Below are 18,687 nucleotides of genomic sequence, written 5' to 3' on the forward strand. Positions count from 1 at the left end.
TAGAGTGATTATTTGGTCCTTTCATAGCCATAGATTGCTTATCTCATGTCTGAGCCCAAATCCTTGACTAAAAGTAAAAGCTCTGAAATATATTAACTTGGCAGAACATTAGCTTCCCAAAAACTAAGGCTGTCATCCAAAAACATAAGAAATCAACAGCAGAGGCTTGTCACCTGAGGTCCCCAACAAAATATTTGTTAAATCCTTTTGGAATATACAAACTATTTATTAGCTTACACCGACTTGAAGGCTAAGAATGTCATCAGCGATTTCCCCACATTGTTTTAACCCACCTACCTGATCATACTCGCAAGTGTATTTTAAAAATACTTTTTGGAGTCTGTTACTATAAAAACGGCATGAAACTCATCACGTTGAACATGGTATTTAAACCATAGTCACTCATATTTGACTCCAGACTAAGCTATCTCTTACCCCTTTAAGGTGATAGCTGTGTTTTTGTTGGAACACATTCAACAGCGTGCCTTTTGCTCTGTGGTCCAAAGAGCTAAGCTCTCACCCCTCAGCCTCGCCTCTCAACCTGTTGGCAACACCCATATGGGCAAATATTTCACCTTGTTGCTGCTCCTGAGTTTCATAATGACCCTCAGGGAGCCAGGCTGATCCATGGAGGCTTTGAAGCAGCTACACAACAGTTCCAATTGCTAGCTGCTGAAGCAAATTGCAGCTCCTGGAGGAGACAGTGGAGCAGCAGCCATGACAGCAGCAGGGGAGCTGCAGGAGTGGTGGAGTGGAGCTGTGGGAACAGCAGAAGGGTGGCAGGAGCTGGCAGTGGGTGGGTAGCAGAGAATTGATGGTGGTAGCAACTGTAACAGCACTGCAGTGGCTGCAGTCGGGACAGTGGTCATAGGAACAGAGGTATCTGAAAAGTCAGAGGGTAGCTGGGGCAGAAACCAGAACATCAGCAATAAAGAGTGTGTGCAGAGTTGAGGCTGAAGGGTGGAAGGCTATAAAGAGCCAGAGGAAAGCTAAAGGCTGCTTGAAGAATTCCAGAGAGCTGTTGAGACTTGAGAGCGAAGGGTCTCAGACACCCTACACCCAGGAGCTGTAACACTAGTGCTAGGAAAGATGTGGAATTCTGACACTCTAGACCTATATATAAGGCTATATAATACCTGTCATTGTAAGACTCAGGGTCCCAGTCCTACACATATGTAACACTAGAGGGCGCAACCTGGTGCTGCTCATGCTGTGTGCTGCCATAAACTAACTGTTAGCATAAACTAAGGGTATACAAAAGTGTTTAGTTGTGCTGTAACAGCCAAAGATCAATGGTGACCAATGGTAGCTGTAGGTGTGCGTGGGACTGAAGAGACAGAGCTAAGCAGACTGTCCCTGGGAAACTTCCAGCTGGCAGAAGAGGCTGACCCACAAGTCAGGATCCATTGAGCCTGGAAAGTAAGGTGTAAGGTGTGTGTGTGTGTGTGTGTGTGTGTGTGTGTGTGTGTGTGTGTGTGTGAAGAAGGGATGCAGAAACACAGAGAGAAGCTAGTGACTCACTTTGGCTCCCCGATTTTCAAAGGTGCTGAGAGAGACAACTCAGTGACAAGTAATTTAAAGAGAAAGCTGTGCCTTTTCCCAAAGTCCAGACTCCAGAATACCCGACTGTCCAGGTCACGGCAGCTTTCACAATGGGGAACCCCAGCTCATGCACATATTTGTTGATATTGCCAAAAGTAAAGGGCAAAGCTTTCTGGAGGGAATGAATGTTTACAGAAAAGGCTTCACTGGTGTGGGGCTGCTGGTAAAATTGGCCATCACTTCTCATTTTAGTTGCTATTAGAATATAAATCAGTTATTTGTTATTTGGGGATTTTGTCTGTCTGTTTTTGAGGCAAGGTCTTTCTGTTGCCAAAGTTTCCTAGTAACATAACAGGCCATGTTACTAGGGCCTGGATGTCCTGCTACCTCTACCAAAACAAATTAAAAGAGACCAAAATTGGTGGATCCCAAGTCATGGTTTGGGAAAATGGGACAGAGGTTAGATACTAAATAATATAATATATAATATGACACACAGCAAAGCAAAGTGTGGTGCTGAGGGTGAGCACCACTGGCAGAATAAACAGACACCCAGTTCAGTGGGATAGTTTCCCATAAGAAACCTTCCCAAGACACCAGCTCACATCAATTGGATGGCTTTTCCTCTTCCCCAGACATTGACTTCTAAATTTCCAAGCCTAAGCCTGCAGGGGTCTCAGAGCTCTTTCCCACCGTTTTGACATGCAGCAGAGAAATTGGAACTAAAAGATGGTGTGGTGACACACCTAGAAGCCCTAGTTGACAATTGTTATTTTGAGATGGAGTCTTCCTGTGTAACTGACTGGCTTGACACTCACTATGTAGAACAAGCCAGCCTCAAACTCAGAGATCTGCTTGCCTCTGCTTCCTGAATGCTGGGCTTAAAGGACCATCTCTTCCGTTGTCTGATAGTCAAATGAGAGAGCACAGATTGATTGATTGATTTTTATTTATTTATTTTTTTAGAATATCTTCACTCCTAAGGGATGATGAAATGTTTTAGCTGTTAAGAGCACATGCTTCTCTGCAGGGTCATGGTGGTGCAGGCCTTTAATCCCAGCACTCAGGAGGCAGAGACAGGCAGGTCTCCAAGTTTGAGACCAGCCTGGTCTACAGAGTAAGTTCCAGGACAGCCAGGGCTACACAGAGAAATCATGTCTTGAAGAACAAAACAACAACAATAAAAACAAAACAAAAGAATATTTGCAGCTGGGCGGTGTTGGTGCACGCCTGTAATCCCAGCACTCGGGAGGCAGAGGCAGGTGGATCTCTGTGAGTTTGAGGCCAGCCTGGTCTACAAAGCGAGTTGCAGGACAGCATCCAAAGCTACAGAGAAACCTTGTCTCACAAAACCAAAAAAAAAAAAAAAAGGAATATTTGCTACTGAATCATGAAGACTGGAATACTGGAATACAGATTCCAGTACCAATATCTAGCAGCTCAAAAACACCTGTAACTCTAGCTCCAAGGGATTGGATGCCTTCTCCTGGCTTCCATGTGCACTTGCACTCATGCATATGTGCATGCTCACAGGCACAGACAAAGGCTCAACAATACATAAATGAAAACAAAATACCTTCACTCCTGCCAGGCCCATTGCATTTCTCCATAAGCTGACCTCAAACTAGTGAGCCTCCAGCTTCCTCCTCCGGAGTGCTGGCATTACAGATATTTTACCATCATTTAGCCCCTATTTCACTGCTGCATATCAAAACAGTGGCAAAGAGACCTGAAAACCCTGCAGGCTTAAGTTTGGAGCAAAGTTTAGAAAGCCAGAAGCCACCCCCTGGGGAAGAGGAAGAGCCATCCAATTGATGTGGGCTGGTGTCCTGGGAAGGTTTCTTGTGGGAAACTATCCCACTGAACTACATGTCTGTTTAGTCTGCCTGTGGTTCTCATCTCACACAGTCCAGCTCCCTTTCCAACCCTGCTCCTGGGCCTTCTTTCTCCACCTGCTGCTGAGGCCTGCCACATGGTCTACGGTTCTTCAAACAAGCCAGGCACACTCCAGCATTGGGGCCTTCCTTCCTTCCTTCCTTCCTTCCTTCCTTCCTTCCTTCCTTCCTTCCTTCCTTTTCTTTCTTTTTGGTTTTTCGAGACAGGATTTCTCTGTGTAGCTTTGGAGCCTGTCCTGGAACTCACTGGCCTTGAACTCACAGAGATCCACCTGCCTCTGCCTCCCGAGTGCTGGGATTAAAGTTGTGTGCCACCACCGCCCCTTTCTTCTAGATTATACGTTTTTGGATCTTCTGTTCCATTAGGAGTCTGCTGAACTGACCCTCCCCTGGCAGGGGCTCCAAGCACCAACTAGACACCTCCCAGACACTTCTCCCACTGTTGTGCTCTGTCTTTTTATACCCGATTTTGTTTGCTTCCAGTCCCCTCCTTCTAGAAGGGGCACCATTAACTTGCAGCATCACAGAACTAGGATGCTTTGTGGTACACAGGAAGTCACCAAGGTTAGGAAGTGTAACGGGAGAACTGCAGAGCACAGAGATGTCCTGCAATGATTCCTGGGGAAGTAGGTCCTACCCTTTAGGGGAAGAAAACCAGCAAGGCTAGACAGGGGTCTGAGTACTGCCTGGCCAGCACCAGTGTGGCCATAGTGGTGGTGAGGAATTTTTCTGTCTGCCCTCTTAGGATGCCACTGGCCAGGCAGGCAACACATTCATTCTTGGATCTTCTTTCTGGGCCACTTATCAGAAAGTGCCCAGAAATAAGGAGATCCATGTAAGACAAATTGCTGAGTGGTCTTATTAATAAAAAAAAAAAAAAAACAAACCAAAAACAAAACAAAAACCCAGAGCCAGATATTAGGGTGAAACTTGGAAGATCAGAGAAACAAAACAAGCCACAGCCAACCTCACCATACCAACTCCTCAGCCTCCAGAGCAAGACTTCCTGTTTTCTCATGCTCTATATACCTTTCTGCGTCCTGCCATATTACCTCCTGAGATTAAAGGCCTGTGTGTTTCCCAAGCAAAGGCACGAGATCTCAAACCATCTGTTAAAAGAGCTTGCTGCAGGATTTGGCATTAGCTCATTGGTCAAGATATATGATGTGTTTGTGCAGGATGTTTACCTGGATTTCTGCAATCTTCTCCCCATAAGCCATGCTTCAGGCAAACTCGAGCAGGGAGGAGGGAGGTGGGAAGCCATGCCTTTTGACATAGAAGTGATAGGAACTATGAGAAAGCCCAGAGCAGCATGGCAAGGATGGTTAGGCTTTTGGCCAACACTCAGTGGAGAACATGGGGTGAGGATTCAGCACCAACCATGGCTGGTGACAGCTCTGCCAGAACCAGCCACACCAGCCCTCTTTTGTTGTGAACTCCTGTACACTAGGGTGGCCCAAAAGGGTTCTGGGTTGTGAGATGCACACACAAGTGTTGAGGTGCACAAAAGAGAAGGAAAAGAAAGAAATGCTTTGTGCCAAACCACAGATCCGAGTTCAGTGAGTTCTTGTATCTCAGGACCAAGCGTTGCAACAGGGACACAAGGCCAGAAATGGAAACAGAATCAGTGTATTTTAAAAAGGGAGAAGAACTGGAGAGATGGCTCGGCAGTTCAAAGTGGGTCTGTGGTGATATTTTATTTGTGCACCCCAATAAAACTTATCTGGGGATCAGAGAACAGAGCCAGTCACCAAATTAGACATAGAGGTCAGGCAGTGATGGCACACACCTTTAATCCTATCATTAATGTTATCGCTCGGGAGGCAGAGATCCATTCACATCTCTGTGAGTTCAAGGCCCCACTGGAACAGAGCCAGGCGTGGTGGCACACACTTTTAATCCCAACACTTGAGATCTCCTGTAGGTAGTAGACACTGCTAGGTTGCTCTCAGCTTAATCAGCCAAAGAGTCATCCCACCTGCAGCAGGGGGGGGGGGGGGGGGGGCTTATCAGGAAGTAGCTAATGAGGCAAGGGAAAAACCCTTTCTTTCCTTCTGATGACCTTAGTACTGTCTGCACCCGAGGAAGGCATGGTCCAGTTCCTCCTCTCACCACCGTCCTGCAGGCTCATTGTCCCTCGGGATCAACACAGAGGTGTCCAGTGAGTTAGTTCTCTGTCACACACAGGCTAGGCAGTGTCCTAAGACCCAGGAGGGGACCACAGAGTTGGGAAGAGCTGGAGGACAGGTGGGTAAATGCTACCAAGAGGTCTTGAAGTAAAACAGGTCAGAGCTGAGAGACACAGACTGATTTATTTACTTGACATGATCTTGTCAGCCAGCCTGGCTTGAAACTCATGATCCTCCTACCTCGGCTTCCCTGGCGCTGGCACTGCAAGAAAAGTTAAAAATTACACTCTCAAGGGCAGTTTCTGAGTAAGCGCGGGGGCTCTAAGCAGGTCGAGGACGACCGCGACGAAACCTGTAACTCCAAACCCGGAACCGCTGCTGAGCGGACTTCCAAAGAACCCACATTTCCCTGGCTACGGGTCGGCACCGAATGATGACGTAGCACGAGCCTGCCGCGACTTGGAGCGAAGGGAGGAGAACGGCTTAGAGGGATGACGTCACGCTCCAGGATGGGTCGGGGGAGGTGGGGCCGGCTTCTCCAGCCTGCCCCGCCTTCAGACACCAGGACACTCCTGATCCACAGAGTGCGCTGGACGCCGGGGTGACTAGCACCGCGGACCCCAAGCTGGATCCCGGCGGTGAGGACATGCGGGACCCGGGAGGTTCAGGACAGGACGGGGGCCTGCTGGAGTTCGTACTCTATCCGGAGGTCATGCTCTCCAGTGAGAGAAAGAGCTGACTGCAGCTTTTAGAATCTGCAGGGGGCTATCTTAAGACAGAATTTGAGCAAAGTTAAATGTAGATTGAATTTGTTTGTAGTGTTTACGGACTACACTGGGCCTGGGCAGGAAGTACTATTTGTACTTCTCATGTGCATTGAACTCTGGACTTGAATTCTTAGGAAGTGGACTGCCACTGTACACCCGAGACCTTAATTCTCCCTAATGGTCTCAGTTGCCCAGGCTGGCCTTGAGCTAGATCCTCCGTGGCCCATGAGTCTTGGCAGTAGTCAGGACAGTAGACTAGTCCATTATGCCCAACATGAAACTGAATTTTAAAAGCAGAAACAAGAGGAACAGGATAAGGAACAGACTGGTGAAGGTGGAGTCACCAGCTACTTTGTTGAAGAGTGAAGCACAGAGGAATCTCCCAGGCGGCCTGAAAGTTTCAGTCTGATAATGCATCGTGTGATGTTAGTGTTGGTTGGGTCTGTTCTGTTGGGGCTGTACATACAGGACTTCAGACCAAAACTAAGGCCTCATGTTTTATTTTAAATAGAGGGAAAGACTGGAGGAAACTGAGTCAGAACAATGATATCGAAGCTGCCATTTATCCCAGAAAGCATTCCCAGTGCCTGACTTGCATCCCAGGAAACTTCTAGGCAAACATTGCCCTGTGTGCCTATATCCTTGCTTCTGAGAAACAGGTGGTGAAGAAACTCGGTAAGGTCACTCACTGTATCATTGGGATTGGAGCCAAGGCAACCTGGCTCCGTGGGCTGTGTTTGTGACAGCTGTACCACAGTGTAGCTGTGTTGGTGACCTCTGGTGGCACGGGACCTCTGGGACTTGGCCAGGATCTGGGATCTAGAGCAACGCATGTTGTTCCTTTGTCACAGATGTTTCTAATTAAGAAATCCACTTTCTCTTGTTGCCTGTGATGGCCTGTATCAGTCAGGGTTCTCTAGAGGAGAATAACTGACAGCTTTAGCAGACCCAAACGTGGCAAACGTGATGCCAACAGGTTTTGCCTTTTACCCTTCTCCCTGTTGCTAAAACCCAAGGTCTACACTTCTATTTGGCCACTTCTTCCCCCTGAGGTTGACTACCAAGGTCCAGCTGTCAAAGTATTGAAGTCCAGCAATCAAAAGCCCCCTTTTGACTACCCTAATTAACCTGTCCAATCAAAATAAACACCTCATCCTAACACAGGGTTTCCCTTTTCCAAAACCTTTATAAACTGCCGTTTGTCGGTGGGCCACATCTGTATCCTCTCCATCTAGAGCAGTCCTTTGTGCAAATATCCCTTCCCCCTCTCTCTTGCCCATTTTCTTCCCTCCCCCTTGTCTCCTATCCCCTGTCTTTGTCCCTCTGGGGCAAATAAACCTCCTTTGTGTTGAGAACTTGGTGTGTCCTGTGCCGAATCCAGTCCTTTAAATAGATATTCATGTGTGTGTGTGTGTGTGTGTGTGTGTGTGTGTGTGTGTGTGTGTGTGTAATTTATTAGATTGGCTTACAGGACGTAGCCTGGATAGTATAACAATGGCTGTCTCACTCCAAGAGGCCAAGTATCCAGTCGCTGTTCTATCCACAAGGCTGGATAGCTCAGCAGTTCCAGTTTGGGGTTGTAGTCCTGGAGGATTCCTGGGGAGCTCCTGGTCTTTAATCTTTGTTGGGATTCTGAAAAAGCTGGTTCTAGTACTGGGGAAGAAATGCCTCAGCAACAGGGTAGATGAACTCGCCAGTAAGAGTAAGAGCAAGCAGGGAAAAAGAAGTTTCCTTCCATGTCCCTTTATCTGGGAGGTGCACCAGAAGGGCTTCTCTTGCTTCAGATGATCTGAACAAGAACATCCCTCACAGGAATAACCAGAGGCTTGTGTTTCAGTGGATGGTAGATGCAGTCAAGCTGGCAATCAGGATTAGCCATCACGTGCCTTAGCCAAGATATTTTGTAAAGCTGAAATTGCAGAGATTGGCTTCCCCATCATCTTCTGAGAGTTTGATGTGTCTAGTTTGTACATGTGGATCTGTGCCATGGCAAGGTAGTGTTTGTGTCTGTGAGACCCTTGTCCTTTCACATGGAGCTCTCCACAGTTGTTGGAAGGACTGCTGCTTCTCACTGAATTACTGTGACGTGCTAGGCCAGGAGCCAATGCCAGCATGTGCAAGGGTTGCTTTTATTGAGTCATGGTCTCATGTAACCCAGACTGACCTTGGACTCAGGTAACCAAGGCTGGCTTTTAACACCAGATGATCCTGCCTCTGCCTCAGAAGTGCTGGGGTTACAGGTGTACAGCCCATTCCTGGTATGGGATGTGTGTGTGTGTGTGTGTGTGTGTGTGTGTGTGTGTGTATGTGTGTAATATATATCATATATATCATCATATATGTGTGTGTTCACCTGTGTGTATGTATATACACCATGTGGGTAAGACATCTTTTGGAATGATCTCTGTAATGTGCCATTTACCTATGTTCCAGACTTCTCTGGATTTTAGTATATGTCTCTTGTTTGGTGTTGTTCTTGTTGATGTATTTCATCTTGTCTAGGTCATTATCCCTTATTCCTCCTGGACAATATTTGGTAATCATTCCTATTGTATATAGTTTTGTATTAGGTCAGAACTTATTTTTTAGACAAAAGGAGGGAGATGTAGTGAGTAGCTGTTCCAGCCTTGACCTTGACCTTATACTACCCAGGCTATATCCTGTAAGCCAATCTAATACATACATACATATATATACATGGAGAGAGAGAGAGAGAGAGAGAGAGAGAGAGAGTTTACATATATATTTAATGCCCCTTGTGTGACAGCAAGTAACTGCCACACCTGCCTATGACCTACCCCTGGGGGGTGGTCGAGAGGAGACCCCTTAAGATCCAAGGTACATACATGCTTGGCTCGCTCGCTCTCTCTCTCTCTCTCTCTCTCTCTCTCTCTCTCTCTCTCTCTCTCTCTCCTGGATCCTGTAACCGACCCCTTATTGGCTGTAAGCTTCCCCAGAAATAAACCTCTTTTGATTACCGGATAAACTACCTGGAACTGCCTTGTTGATTATAGCAATACTGGAAACCAAATCTATGTCCTCTGCAAGAATAGGAAGCACTTTTCAATGCTGGGCCGGCCACCTCCCAGCCCTGGCTTCCTGTTTTAACCCATACATTCCCTTTTAACCTTGTGTCCTTTTCCACATAGCATATGTCGATAACTGGTACATATTCTCCGTGGCCTCTTTCCTCTTCCTGTCTCTGTGAACTAGCTCCTACTTCTGTGTGCCTGTCATGCCTCCAGTTTGTGATGGGTCCTGATGTCCCCTCTGTCTCCTGACCAGAATCTGAGCTTTCTCTTTCCTGGGAGCAGATGGTGGAAGCTTTCCGTCCTGTCAGTCTTTACAAGGACATAGTTTTATCCCTGGACTTACTCTCTTCTCGCCTTGCCTCTCCTTTGGGCTTTTGCTTGTCTTTGACTGTGTTTCCTCCCTCTGGCCTTGGATTGAGTGGCTCATGTTTCTGTGGGGACCACCTTCTTGGCTCAGAGTTGGGGAGGGTCTTGTAGGACTTGATCTGTGAGGGCGGGTGCTCAGCCATGCTATGTCCCTGCTCTCTCTGTCACATGACCAGCACTGTGACCTCCCCTGGCATCCAGCCCTGGATCATTTCAACAGTCCCCTCAGTGGATCCCAAAGGTGCTTGGGCCTCCTTGCCTGGATTTGACTCTCAGATTCTCGTTGGCCAGAGCATAGGTCCTTTGCCTCTGTGCTATGATGAATCAGATTTCTGCAAGAGGACCCGGTTTATCCAGAGAATTCCAGAACAGTCCTTTGGTGCAAAGCATCTGCCTGCTCTGTGAGTGGGATGCCTAAGTATTGAGTATAGACTGACAGGAGTCCCAGCTTCTGTGTTCAGTGGCCTGTGTCCGAGTGAGCAGGGACATTGTGTGTTATAAGTGGCTGGATTCCAGAGGGAAAGCTCCCTGGCTCTGAGCCTAGTGATCCATGAGGGACCTGAACTTCCTGCTTCCCCAAAGACCACAGTGTCCTCAGGCAGGCAGTTGTAACAAGAGAGTGAGCTGCAGGCGGGACTGTCCACAGCTACCTGGCTTGTCACAGCCTGTTTACCTGGCCCTCCTTCCCACTCCTGCAGGTGGCTTGGCTCTGCCTTGTGTCCTCACTGCCTATTCAGGAGTGCGGTCCAGGAGAGGAGTGCTGCCTCACCCTCCCTTCTGGACATCGGTGCCTCCATGCTGATGCTCTGCCACCCCTGCTGATGTTGCTTTGGAACTGCTGGCTTGGCTCTTGTTCTGACATGGTGTGGCTGTTCACAGTGGTGTCACACGGCAGGTTTGGTTCTCTGTGCAGGTTGACAATACCATGGGATCCGCCCCAGAAGGAAGAGACAGTGCTTCATGGCCAGACATCCCCAAGGGCCCTCTGAGTGCCTACCGAGCAAGAGCTTCCTTCAGCTCCAAGGAGCTGCTGCTATTCTGGGATGGCGAGGATGTGCTCCAATTCAAGGTGAGGTCCGAAGGGAGTCTGGTTGTGTCTTTATTCCCCACCAGAAGTGACATTGGAGTTCCGAAGCCTGGTTGCTTTTCTGCCCTAATAGCTCTGTAGGATGGGTAGGTCGTGGGACAGTGTGGGTCTGTCTCCTCTTACCCCACACTGAGCCCCAGGGTGCCAGAAGGAAGGAGTGGACAGATTTTGGAATTCCTGTGTCCTCTCAACTGGGATGGAGGTTTTCATCTGGGGGATTCTGGGTCAGACTGGGTCCCAGGCAGCCATGGCCTCAAGAGAAAAGAAAAACGTAAGAGCACGTGAAACCCCACCTTTGGCCTTCAAGTTGGCACCCTGTCCCCTGTGTTACAGAAAACCATCTTTGAGGCTTTGGAGAATGACCCTCTCTTCGCCCGCTCATGTGGGACTGATCTGCCTCTGGAGAAGCAGCGGGAACTGAACTTCCTTCGCTGCAAGCGAGTCTTTGAGTATGGCTTCTTCCACATGAATGACCTGTTGAAGAACCCCCTGAAGATCCCAGCGTTGATTACCTGCCTGGGCATGTACGACTGGTCCCTGGCTAACAAATGTGTCCTCCACATGTTGGTGAGTGTGTGGCAGAGATCAGGGAACCCATGTCCACCCAGGGCCACACACATCAGGCACAAACCGCAGCCACATGGCTCCTAAATATTCAGCATTTAAGATTCAGTGACAAGACCAGATTTTCAGCTTTCGGTGCAAATTTGTTCTTGGATAAAATATATTTATCCAAAATGTACAGTCCCGTAGGAAGAGGTGAGGTGAAGAGTATATGGGGTAGGTGTGAGGAAACAGCAAGACCTCCCCCACCTCTGCTCCCACCCCCACCTCTGCCCCCACCCCTACTCCCACCTCTGTCCCCACCTCCACCCCCACCTCTGCCCCCACCCTCACCTCTGCCCCCCACCTCTGCCCCATCCCACCTCTGCCCCCACCCCCACCTCTGCCCCCACCCCCACCCCCACCCCATCTGTGTTACATTTCAGGTTTTTGGATCCACAATTTTCAATTCTGGTTCTGAGCAGCGTTTCAAGTACCTTGAGAAGATCTATAACATGGAGGTGAGTCGGCCATGGTGAGCTGTGAGACCAGTGCCATCACCATACTTAGCAGGCCACAGGAGAGGCCTGGGAGGCCTGGCCCTGCTTTTCTAAGTGCTCTCAGGCTGGCACTCTTCCTGGTCCACTCCGCCTGGCTGTGGACTTAGCTCTCCTGTGAAAGTCTTTGCAGCCTATACTAAACACAGGCTGCTGCCAGCAGGTAGGAGTGGTAGCCAGTGCAGCGGGGTGACTCGGTCTTGCCACAGTCTGCTTACAAAGTCAGGAAGAGGCGTGCCTGGGCTCCCGGCTTTAGTCCTCGGGGATGCTGGTGGGAAGATCCCTCCCTGCAGGAACACAGACAGGAGCACTTCTCTCCCCTGGCGTCACTTTGTGCTTTTATGTTTAGATTTTTGGCTGTTTTGCTCTGACTGAACTGAGTCATGGGAGTAACACCAAGGCCATGCGAAGCACAGCCCACTACGATCCTGCCACCCAGGTAGGCTCCAGATTCCCCTGGACCCTAGGAGGAGCACATGAAATGTTGTGAATGAACAATAATGAATCAAGAGTGTTGTCCCTTTACACACTCTCATTAGGGGTCAATGTCAGATGCCTCTGAGAGCATGCCTTGTGCTGAGGCATGAAGCCTTTACCTTCTGTGCTGAGCAAATGGGTATGAGGAGCTTAGAGAGTCAGATACTCACGCTTCATGAAGTGTTCCAAAGGAGGGTAGTTCTTCCCAACCTCAGCCCTGGGACCTGCCTTGCCTATATGGTCACAGGCTTTAGGTGGCTGAGCAGCCTGTCTGCCCATTGCTGCCTAGATCTCTGCTCCTTGCCACGTTTCTGGCATCCTTGTGATGCCTATGTTGCTGACCACTGGTGGGGCATTGCTGGGCACTGCTCTGTGTGTGCACTGCCTTCTGCAGGGAGACACTGTGGGGACAGGCCACGACCAGTTCTCTAGGAGCTCCTAGTATGCAGGGTGGGAGGGATGTGGGTCTCAAATGTCGGGTATGGTCGGCACCTCATGGGGTGTGGAAGCCCCCTTCCTCCACTTGTCTGAGGATCATGCCCCGCTGCTTCCTTTGGGTGCTGTTGGGAGCCTCCTCCCTCTCCCCATTAGCTGGGGTGTGGTAGAGAGGGTCTGCGTGCAGAAAATGAAGGTCAGTGTTCAATGTTTGCTCACTCATTCATCCACATGGCTGATCAGCCTGAGCTGCTGTGTGGTGGAAGTGGAACAGATCATACCATGTGCGGCCCTGCCAGGGCAGGGACAAGTGAGAGAGGGACTGCCATGCAGGCTGTCATACCTGGCAGCACATAGGCCCCATAGTTTATTGCCTGCTTCTTGACCAAGATTTCCCTCTTGGTCTTTCTGACTCCTTGGCCCTGTCTGCTCCCACTATACTCTGGTGCCTGTGCTTTCTATGGATCTTCTATGGGTGGGAAGCCCGTGCTGACCGGTAGCAGAGGGCCCCGGGGCCCTACCTTAGGCTGTGGGGAAATTGCTGACTCAACAGAGCCAGAGACACCCCTGCCAATGACGTGTGGCCCTAGCTCATGTACCAGTTGATGCCTCGCTTGTTATTTCCCAAAGTTCCTTTCAAAGGGACAGTGCTCTCTGCAGGTGCCCATATATTCAAAGCGACAGACAGAAAGCTGGCACCGTTCTTTAGCAGTCACGAGGGGATGTGGCAAGAAAGAAAACAGATCTCTGCTGGCAGTGTGGCCAGTGTCAGCCTCCGCGGGCGACACTGTGTGAGCCAGCAGTTCACTGTGTGAGAGACAGCCTCATTTTTTCATTTCCTCTGTAAGGTGACCCTGGAACAAAAATAAAGTCAGCTTGGCCCACACAAGAAATAAAATGTTCAGTCCATTTTCACTGTTGGCTCAGAGGCTTGAGGCATAGGAGGAGTCAGCCTGGTGCAAAGGAAAAGCATTTCTCTGCTCTCAGCTGCTCATTAGAACACTGCCATCTTCCTTCACAGGAGTTCATCTTACAGACCCCGGATTTCGAAGCTGCCAAATTTTGGGTAGGCAACATGGGCAAGACAGCGACGCACGCGGTGGTGTTTGCTCAGCTGCACATGCCGGATGGCCAGTGCCACGGGCTGCATTCCTTCCTGGTGCAGGTAATGCCTGGGTGGGGCTGGCCCCAGGTAGACAGTTCCCTGCAGCCACAGGTATAGAGGTGGTGTTGTCAAGCACAGACTTGTACTGCTGGGTTTGTTCTGGTACTCGGCTTCCCGCAGAATGCCTCACTTTCAGACCACAGGGCTGCAGCGCTGCTGGAGTCTCCGTGAGTGTGCTACTGTCGCCATGGTACACATCTGTAATCCCAGCCCTCGGGAGGCTGAGGCAGGATTGTGAGTTTGAGGCAAATCTGGCCTGTGTAGAGAAGCTCAGTGACATCTCACCACAGCCCTCCAGCAGAGCGCCTGTACTCAGGGCACCTTGCCATTTCTCTCCAGCAGAGCACCTGTACAGAGGGCACAGCCCATGCTCCCCTGCAGGGTTGACACTTATCACGGGAAATGGACAGGTGAATGTGCACAATTAATATTTATGAGTTAAGCTGGGTGGTGGCGCACGCCTTTAATCCCAGCACTCAGGAGGCAGAGGCAGGCGGATCTCTGTGAGTTCAAGGCCAGCCTGGTCTAAAGAGGGAAATCCAGGACGGGACCAAACTACATGGAGAAACCCTGTCTCAAAAAACCTATATATATGAGTTTAGCATGGCCTTAGATATTTGCTTTCCACTTTGAAATTCTTTCCAGATGAACTGGAAATTGGCACTAGTCTTTTGTTTGTTTTTTGGTTTTTGAGACAGGGTTTCTCTATGTAGCCTTGGTGTCTTTCCTGGAACTCACTCTGTAGCCCAGGCTGGTCTCAAACTCACAGAGATCTGCCTGCCTCTGCCTTCTGAGTGCTGGGTTTAAAGGTGTGTGTCACCACCATCTGGCTAGTCATATTTTTTTTTAAGATTTACTTATTTATTATATATACAGTGTTTTGTCTGCATGTATGCCTGCAGGCCAGAAGAGGGCACCAGATCTCATTACAGATGGTTGTGAGCCACCATGTGGTTGCTGGGAATTGAACTCAGGACCTCTGGAAGAGCAGTCAGTGTTCTTAACCACTGAGCAATCTCTCCAGCCCTAGTCATACATTTTTTTAAAAGATTTGTTTATTTTTATTTTATGTGTCTGTGAGTGCTGTGCACCATGTACATGCAGTCCCTGTGGAGGCCAGAAGAGGGCGTCAGATGCCTTAGAACTGGAAGTAGAGTTGGTTGTGAGCTGTCTGATGTGCGTGCTGGGACCCAAACCCTGGTCTCTGCCAGAACTACTGAGCCATCTGCATCTCCCACTAGTGGGTTTGTTTGTTTCATTATTTGAGAAATGCCAACTGTTTCTGCCCTGTTAGTTGCTCCTCTGTTAGCTTTCTGCCGCTCTGACTGAGTTCCTAACACGACACCTTCAGAGAAGGAAAGGCTTATCCTGCTCAGTTTTTGAAGTGTTGGCCCTAGTACTGGCGCTGCTGAAGGCCTGCGGCAGCCCATCTATGTCCTGGCAGGGGTATATAGATGAATAAACTGTGTCTGGGGACAAAATGAGAAAAAACAGGAAATGGCCAATGGCCAGGGTCTCAGTAGCCTCTTAAAGGACACACTCCCAACGGCCTGATTTTTTTTTTCCCATGTCCCACCTTCCCACAGCACCATGGGCTGATGACCAAACCATTTACCTCTGGGGATCAGGAGCCAAGCCTTGGCTCTTCCTGGTCATCTCCACCATCTCTCTAATTGTTTGGTTTTTATGGCATTTTTCAAAAGGTTTCTAAAATGTTTGTGTCTAAATCTTTACTGTAAGATTATAGAAAATTAAAAACAGCCTTATGGTTGAGTTCTAGCCTTAATATTTTATATATATATATATATATATATATATATATATATATATAAAAATTAGATCCACAAACTAAAAACTAGTGACTTATACAAATAGCTAAGTACCACATGCCTAGATTCAACCAACCCACCCTCCCACTCTCCCAGTTTTTTTCCTTTGGTTCTGGGGTTTGGATCCAAGGTCTCCCACATTCTAAACCTATACTGTATCCTGGGCTGTGTTCACAGACTCCAAGTGTCTTTAGAGCGGGGTGTCCCCACCCACCCCAGTGCTTCTGGCCTTCTGGCCTGAGATGTCCTGTGTTTCCTGGGTGGGTAAGCAGCAGCTGTGGTTGCTCTTGACTACTGCGTGCTGACAGTGTCTGTCATCTAGAACAGCAGCATCTCTAGACATTGCCCCATTCCCTGGAGGGGAGAGAGGCAGGGGGACTCTGCTTTAAGGCTGGCAATCATGCTTCGCGAGGAATGAAACCTGTCTTCTTCATGGAGCCCCTAGGTCAGGAGTCTCCAGCCAGGCATGCCTGCATTCCTGTAGGGATGTTTAGTGGTCACCCACTGGGGAGATGAGACTGACGTAGCTCATCCTGACATGTGTGCGCAGCCATTTTGTTGTTTGCAAGAACCCCACTGTGGGTCCTCTGTCTGAGGCATGAACAGGATCTCTCTGTGTCCCCTAAACCGTGTGAGCCCTCAACCCACCCTGTGGCTGGTATAGTGACACACCATAGCCAGGACTAAGCCACAAGAGCCACTGGGCTCTAGAGCTGGAGTCAGGAATTGGTGTACTCGTTGACGGCTCAGGAGGCTCTCCCATACCTCCCTCAGCTGCTGGCTTCCTTCACTGGTCACCATGTCGTGGCAGCCTCTGCCTCATCACCACACTGCCTCTGTGAATCCGCCCCCTTTTGTAAGGACACCTACCATGGATTTAGGGCCACCCAGGAGTCCAGGTGACCTTGTGTTGAGGTCTCTCCCTTATTATAGCTGCAGAGGTCCATTTTCCACAGAAGGCTCCATCCTCAGACCTGGACATATCACTCCAGGGAGCCCAGTGTGACCCAGAGCTGTTCAGAGTCACTCCTATCAGTGGTCAGCTTGTCTGGACATGCTACCTTGTCTGCTGAAACACTAACTGGCCATTATTCCCCATGGCTTTGTACAGATTCGTGACCCGAAGACCCTGCTTCCCATGCCAGGGGTGCTGGTCGGTGACATAGGGAAGAAGCTGGGGCAGAATGGCCTGGATAATGGGTGAGTGCCACTGGCCTCATCAGACGAATGCTACCTCCCTGGGGCTCTGGGAGTTTTCCTAAGCCACAGGCCAGAGCTGGCTACCGAGGAATGTAGGCTTCTCAGGGCCTGGCTTGGCTATGGTAGGGACCAACACTGAACTACTTTGAGCAACAGCCGTGGCCTGCGTAGTCTCAATTCCCAGAGGTCCACCTTGCCCTAGCACCCCATGGGTCAGCTTCTCAGAGTGTGACTCTCCCAGCTCTCGGGTCAGTCTAGGGCTGCCCCCTGCTGCCTGGGGAAAACCTCAGGCTGGACGGAGTGGGGGGGGGGTGCCCAACTATGTAGGACCTTCCTTCCTCTGTGAGGACTCTTGGTGGTTGGTCTTAGTTGTTCACTGTGAAGTCTGCTGTGAATATTTGCCTCGATCCCCTGAGGCAGTAGTTGGCAAAGTGCTGGGAGTGTGACGCCCATCCTCAGGCCGCTCAGAAACAGGGCTGATCTGTAGCAGTGTGCACTGAGCACTTGGATGAGAGTGAGAACCGTGGGCTGGACTGAGCCTAGAAGGACTTCTGTTAATTCCTTAACCAGGCTGGGTCCCAGTGGTCAGTAGGACAGCTATGGGTTGTTTGAGCTGTATGGTATCCCAGATGGAGGAGTAGTGGTGAAGCCAGCTCCAGAGGGTTCTCAGTGTCTCTGAGCATCTGTCTCTGAGACCCAGGTTGGCCGCAGCAGCTGAGTGGCAGCCAACAGGCAAGGCTCACTCTCATCCATATAATTTCTAGTCCAGCTTCTTTGCCTAGCCCTCAAGGGACCTGCGGAGCAGCCTGGGTTGTCCTCCTGCTGTCTCCTGGGTCAGTGTGTACAGGCTCCACCCAGCTCCAGGATGCCTGTCCGGTGCACTCAGACCCCTCTCTGTCCACGAGATAACTCGTGACTATGGAAGAGGCCAAAATAGGGTATCCGCAAGCCTTGTGTCCTGTGCTGTGTTAAGGGTGTTTGCCTCCCTCAGTTCTGTGTGTATTTGGGTTCTCCTGGGCACTCCACTGTCTGCCCATCACCAGAAGGCTAGGACAAGGCCACAGGAGGGTTTAGGCCTCCTGAGTCTGCAGGTCAGCAGCAGACAGTGTGGAGGGGGCCAGAAGCACCAGTACCTAGCAGAATAAACTTAAGGAGGAAGATCAGGGCTCAGAAGTCATAGAGTGTCACCCTCTCTGCTGAGGACTTTGTGTGCAGCCTGCCTAACCTTGGCTTGTGCTGGTGGTGCATTGTAACATGTAGCCAGTGGCCCCAGGGCCTCTGTCTGCTGTTCCTCCTGGCCTGCAGATTAGAGCAGTTAGAGTAGCTTTGGAACATAACAGAGAGCTTGCACTTGACCCTATCACAGCAGCTCCCGTTTTTTAGAGAACCGGTAGTCTCCTGGGACGCATCTCACAGGCACCAAATCAGACGTTCACAGGAGCCTCAGCATATAGGTGTGGCAAAGTCTCGGTTGAGAGTCACCATGGAGACACTGCAGGGCAGCCTGAGCAGCTGTTCCAGCAAAGCAGGCTAGTCCAGTGGCCTGTTGTGCCCTCTCTGTCTTGGGCCACAGGAGAAGCTTCTGGGTCCTTGAAAGAAACTAAAGCAAGCTTCCTGCCTGTACTGACTGCAGGCTACCAGCAGAGGACGCTAGAGCTCCAGA

The 18,687-nt window shown here is 49.8% G+C and overlaps 1 protein-coding gene across 3 annotated transcripts in view; it reads left to right on the forward strand.

Moving 5' to 3' along the window:
- Positions 1–6,049: 6,049 nt before the first annotated feature.
- The window catches only part of Acox3 (acyl-CoA oxidase 3, pristanoyl), a 33,213-nt gene continuing 20,575 nt past the window's right edge, over positions 6,050–18,687 (forward strand). For 2 of the 3 annotated variants that reach the window (XM_036201112.1, XM_036201114.1), the window contains exons 1-8: positions 6,050–6,204; positions 6,845–7,008; positions 10,645–10,800; positions 11,152–11,385; positions 11,808–11,882; positions 12,268–12,357; positions 13,852–13,995; positions 16,936–17,024. In XM_036201112.1, coding sequence (XP_036057005.1) covers positions 10,657–10,800; positions 11,152–11,385; positions 11,808–11,882; positions 12,268–12,357; positions 13,852–13,995; positions 16,936–17,024 — 776 coding nt within the window. In that variant the 5' untranslated portion in view covers positions 6,050–6,204; positions 6,845–7,008; positions 10,645–10,656. The remainder of the gene's footprint in view (positions 6,205–6,844; positions 7,009–10,644; positions 10,801–11,151; positions 11,386–11,807; positions 11,883–12,267; positions 12,358–13,851; positions 13,996–16,935; positions 17,025–18,687) is intronic. The other variant, XM_036201113.1, reaches the window with a different exon arrangement.

The sequence above is a fragment of the Onychomys torridus genome, chromosome 10, assembly GCF_903995425.1.
Source record: "Onychomys torridus chromosome 10, mOncTor1.1, whole genome shotgun sequence".
Lineage (NCBI taxonomy): Eukaryota > Metazoa > Chordata > Mammalia > Rodentia > Cricetidae > Onychomys > Onychomys torridus.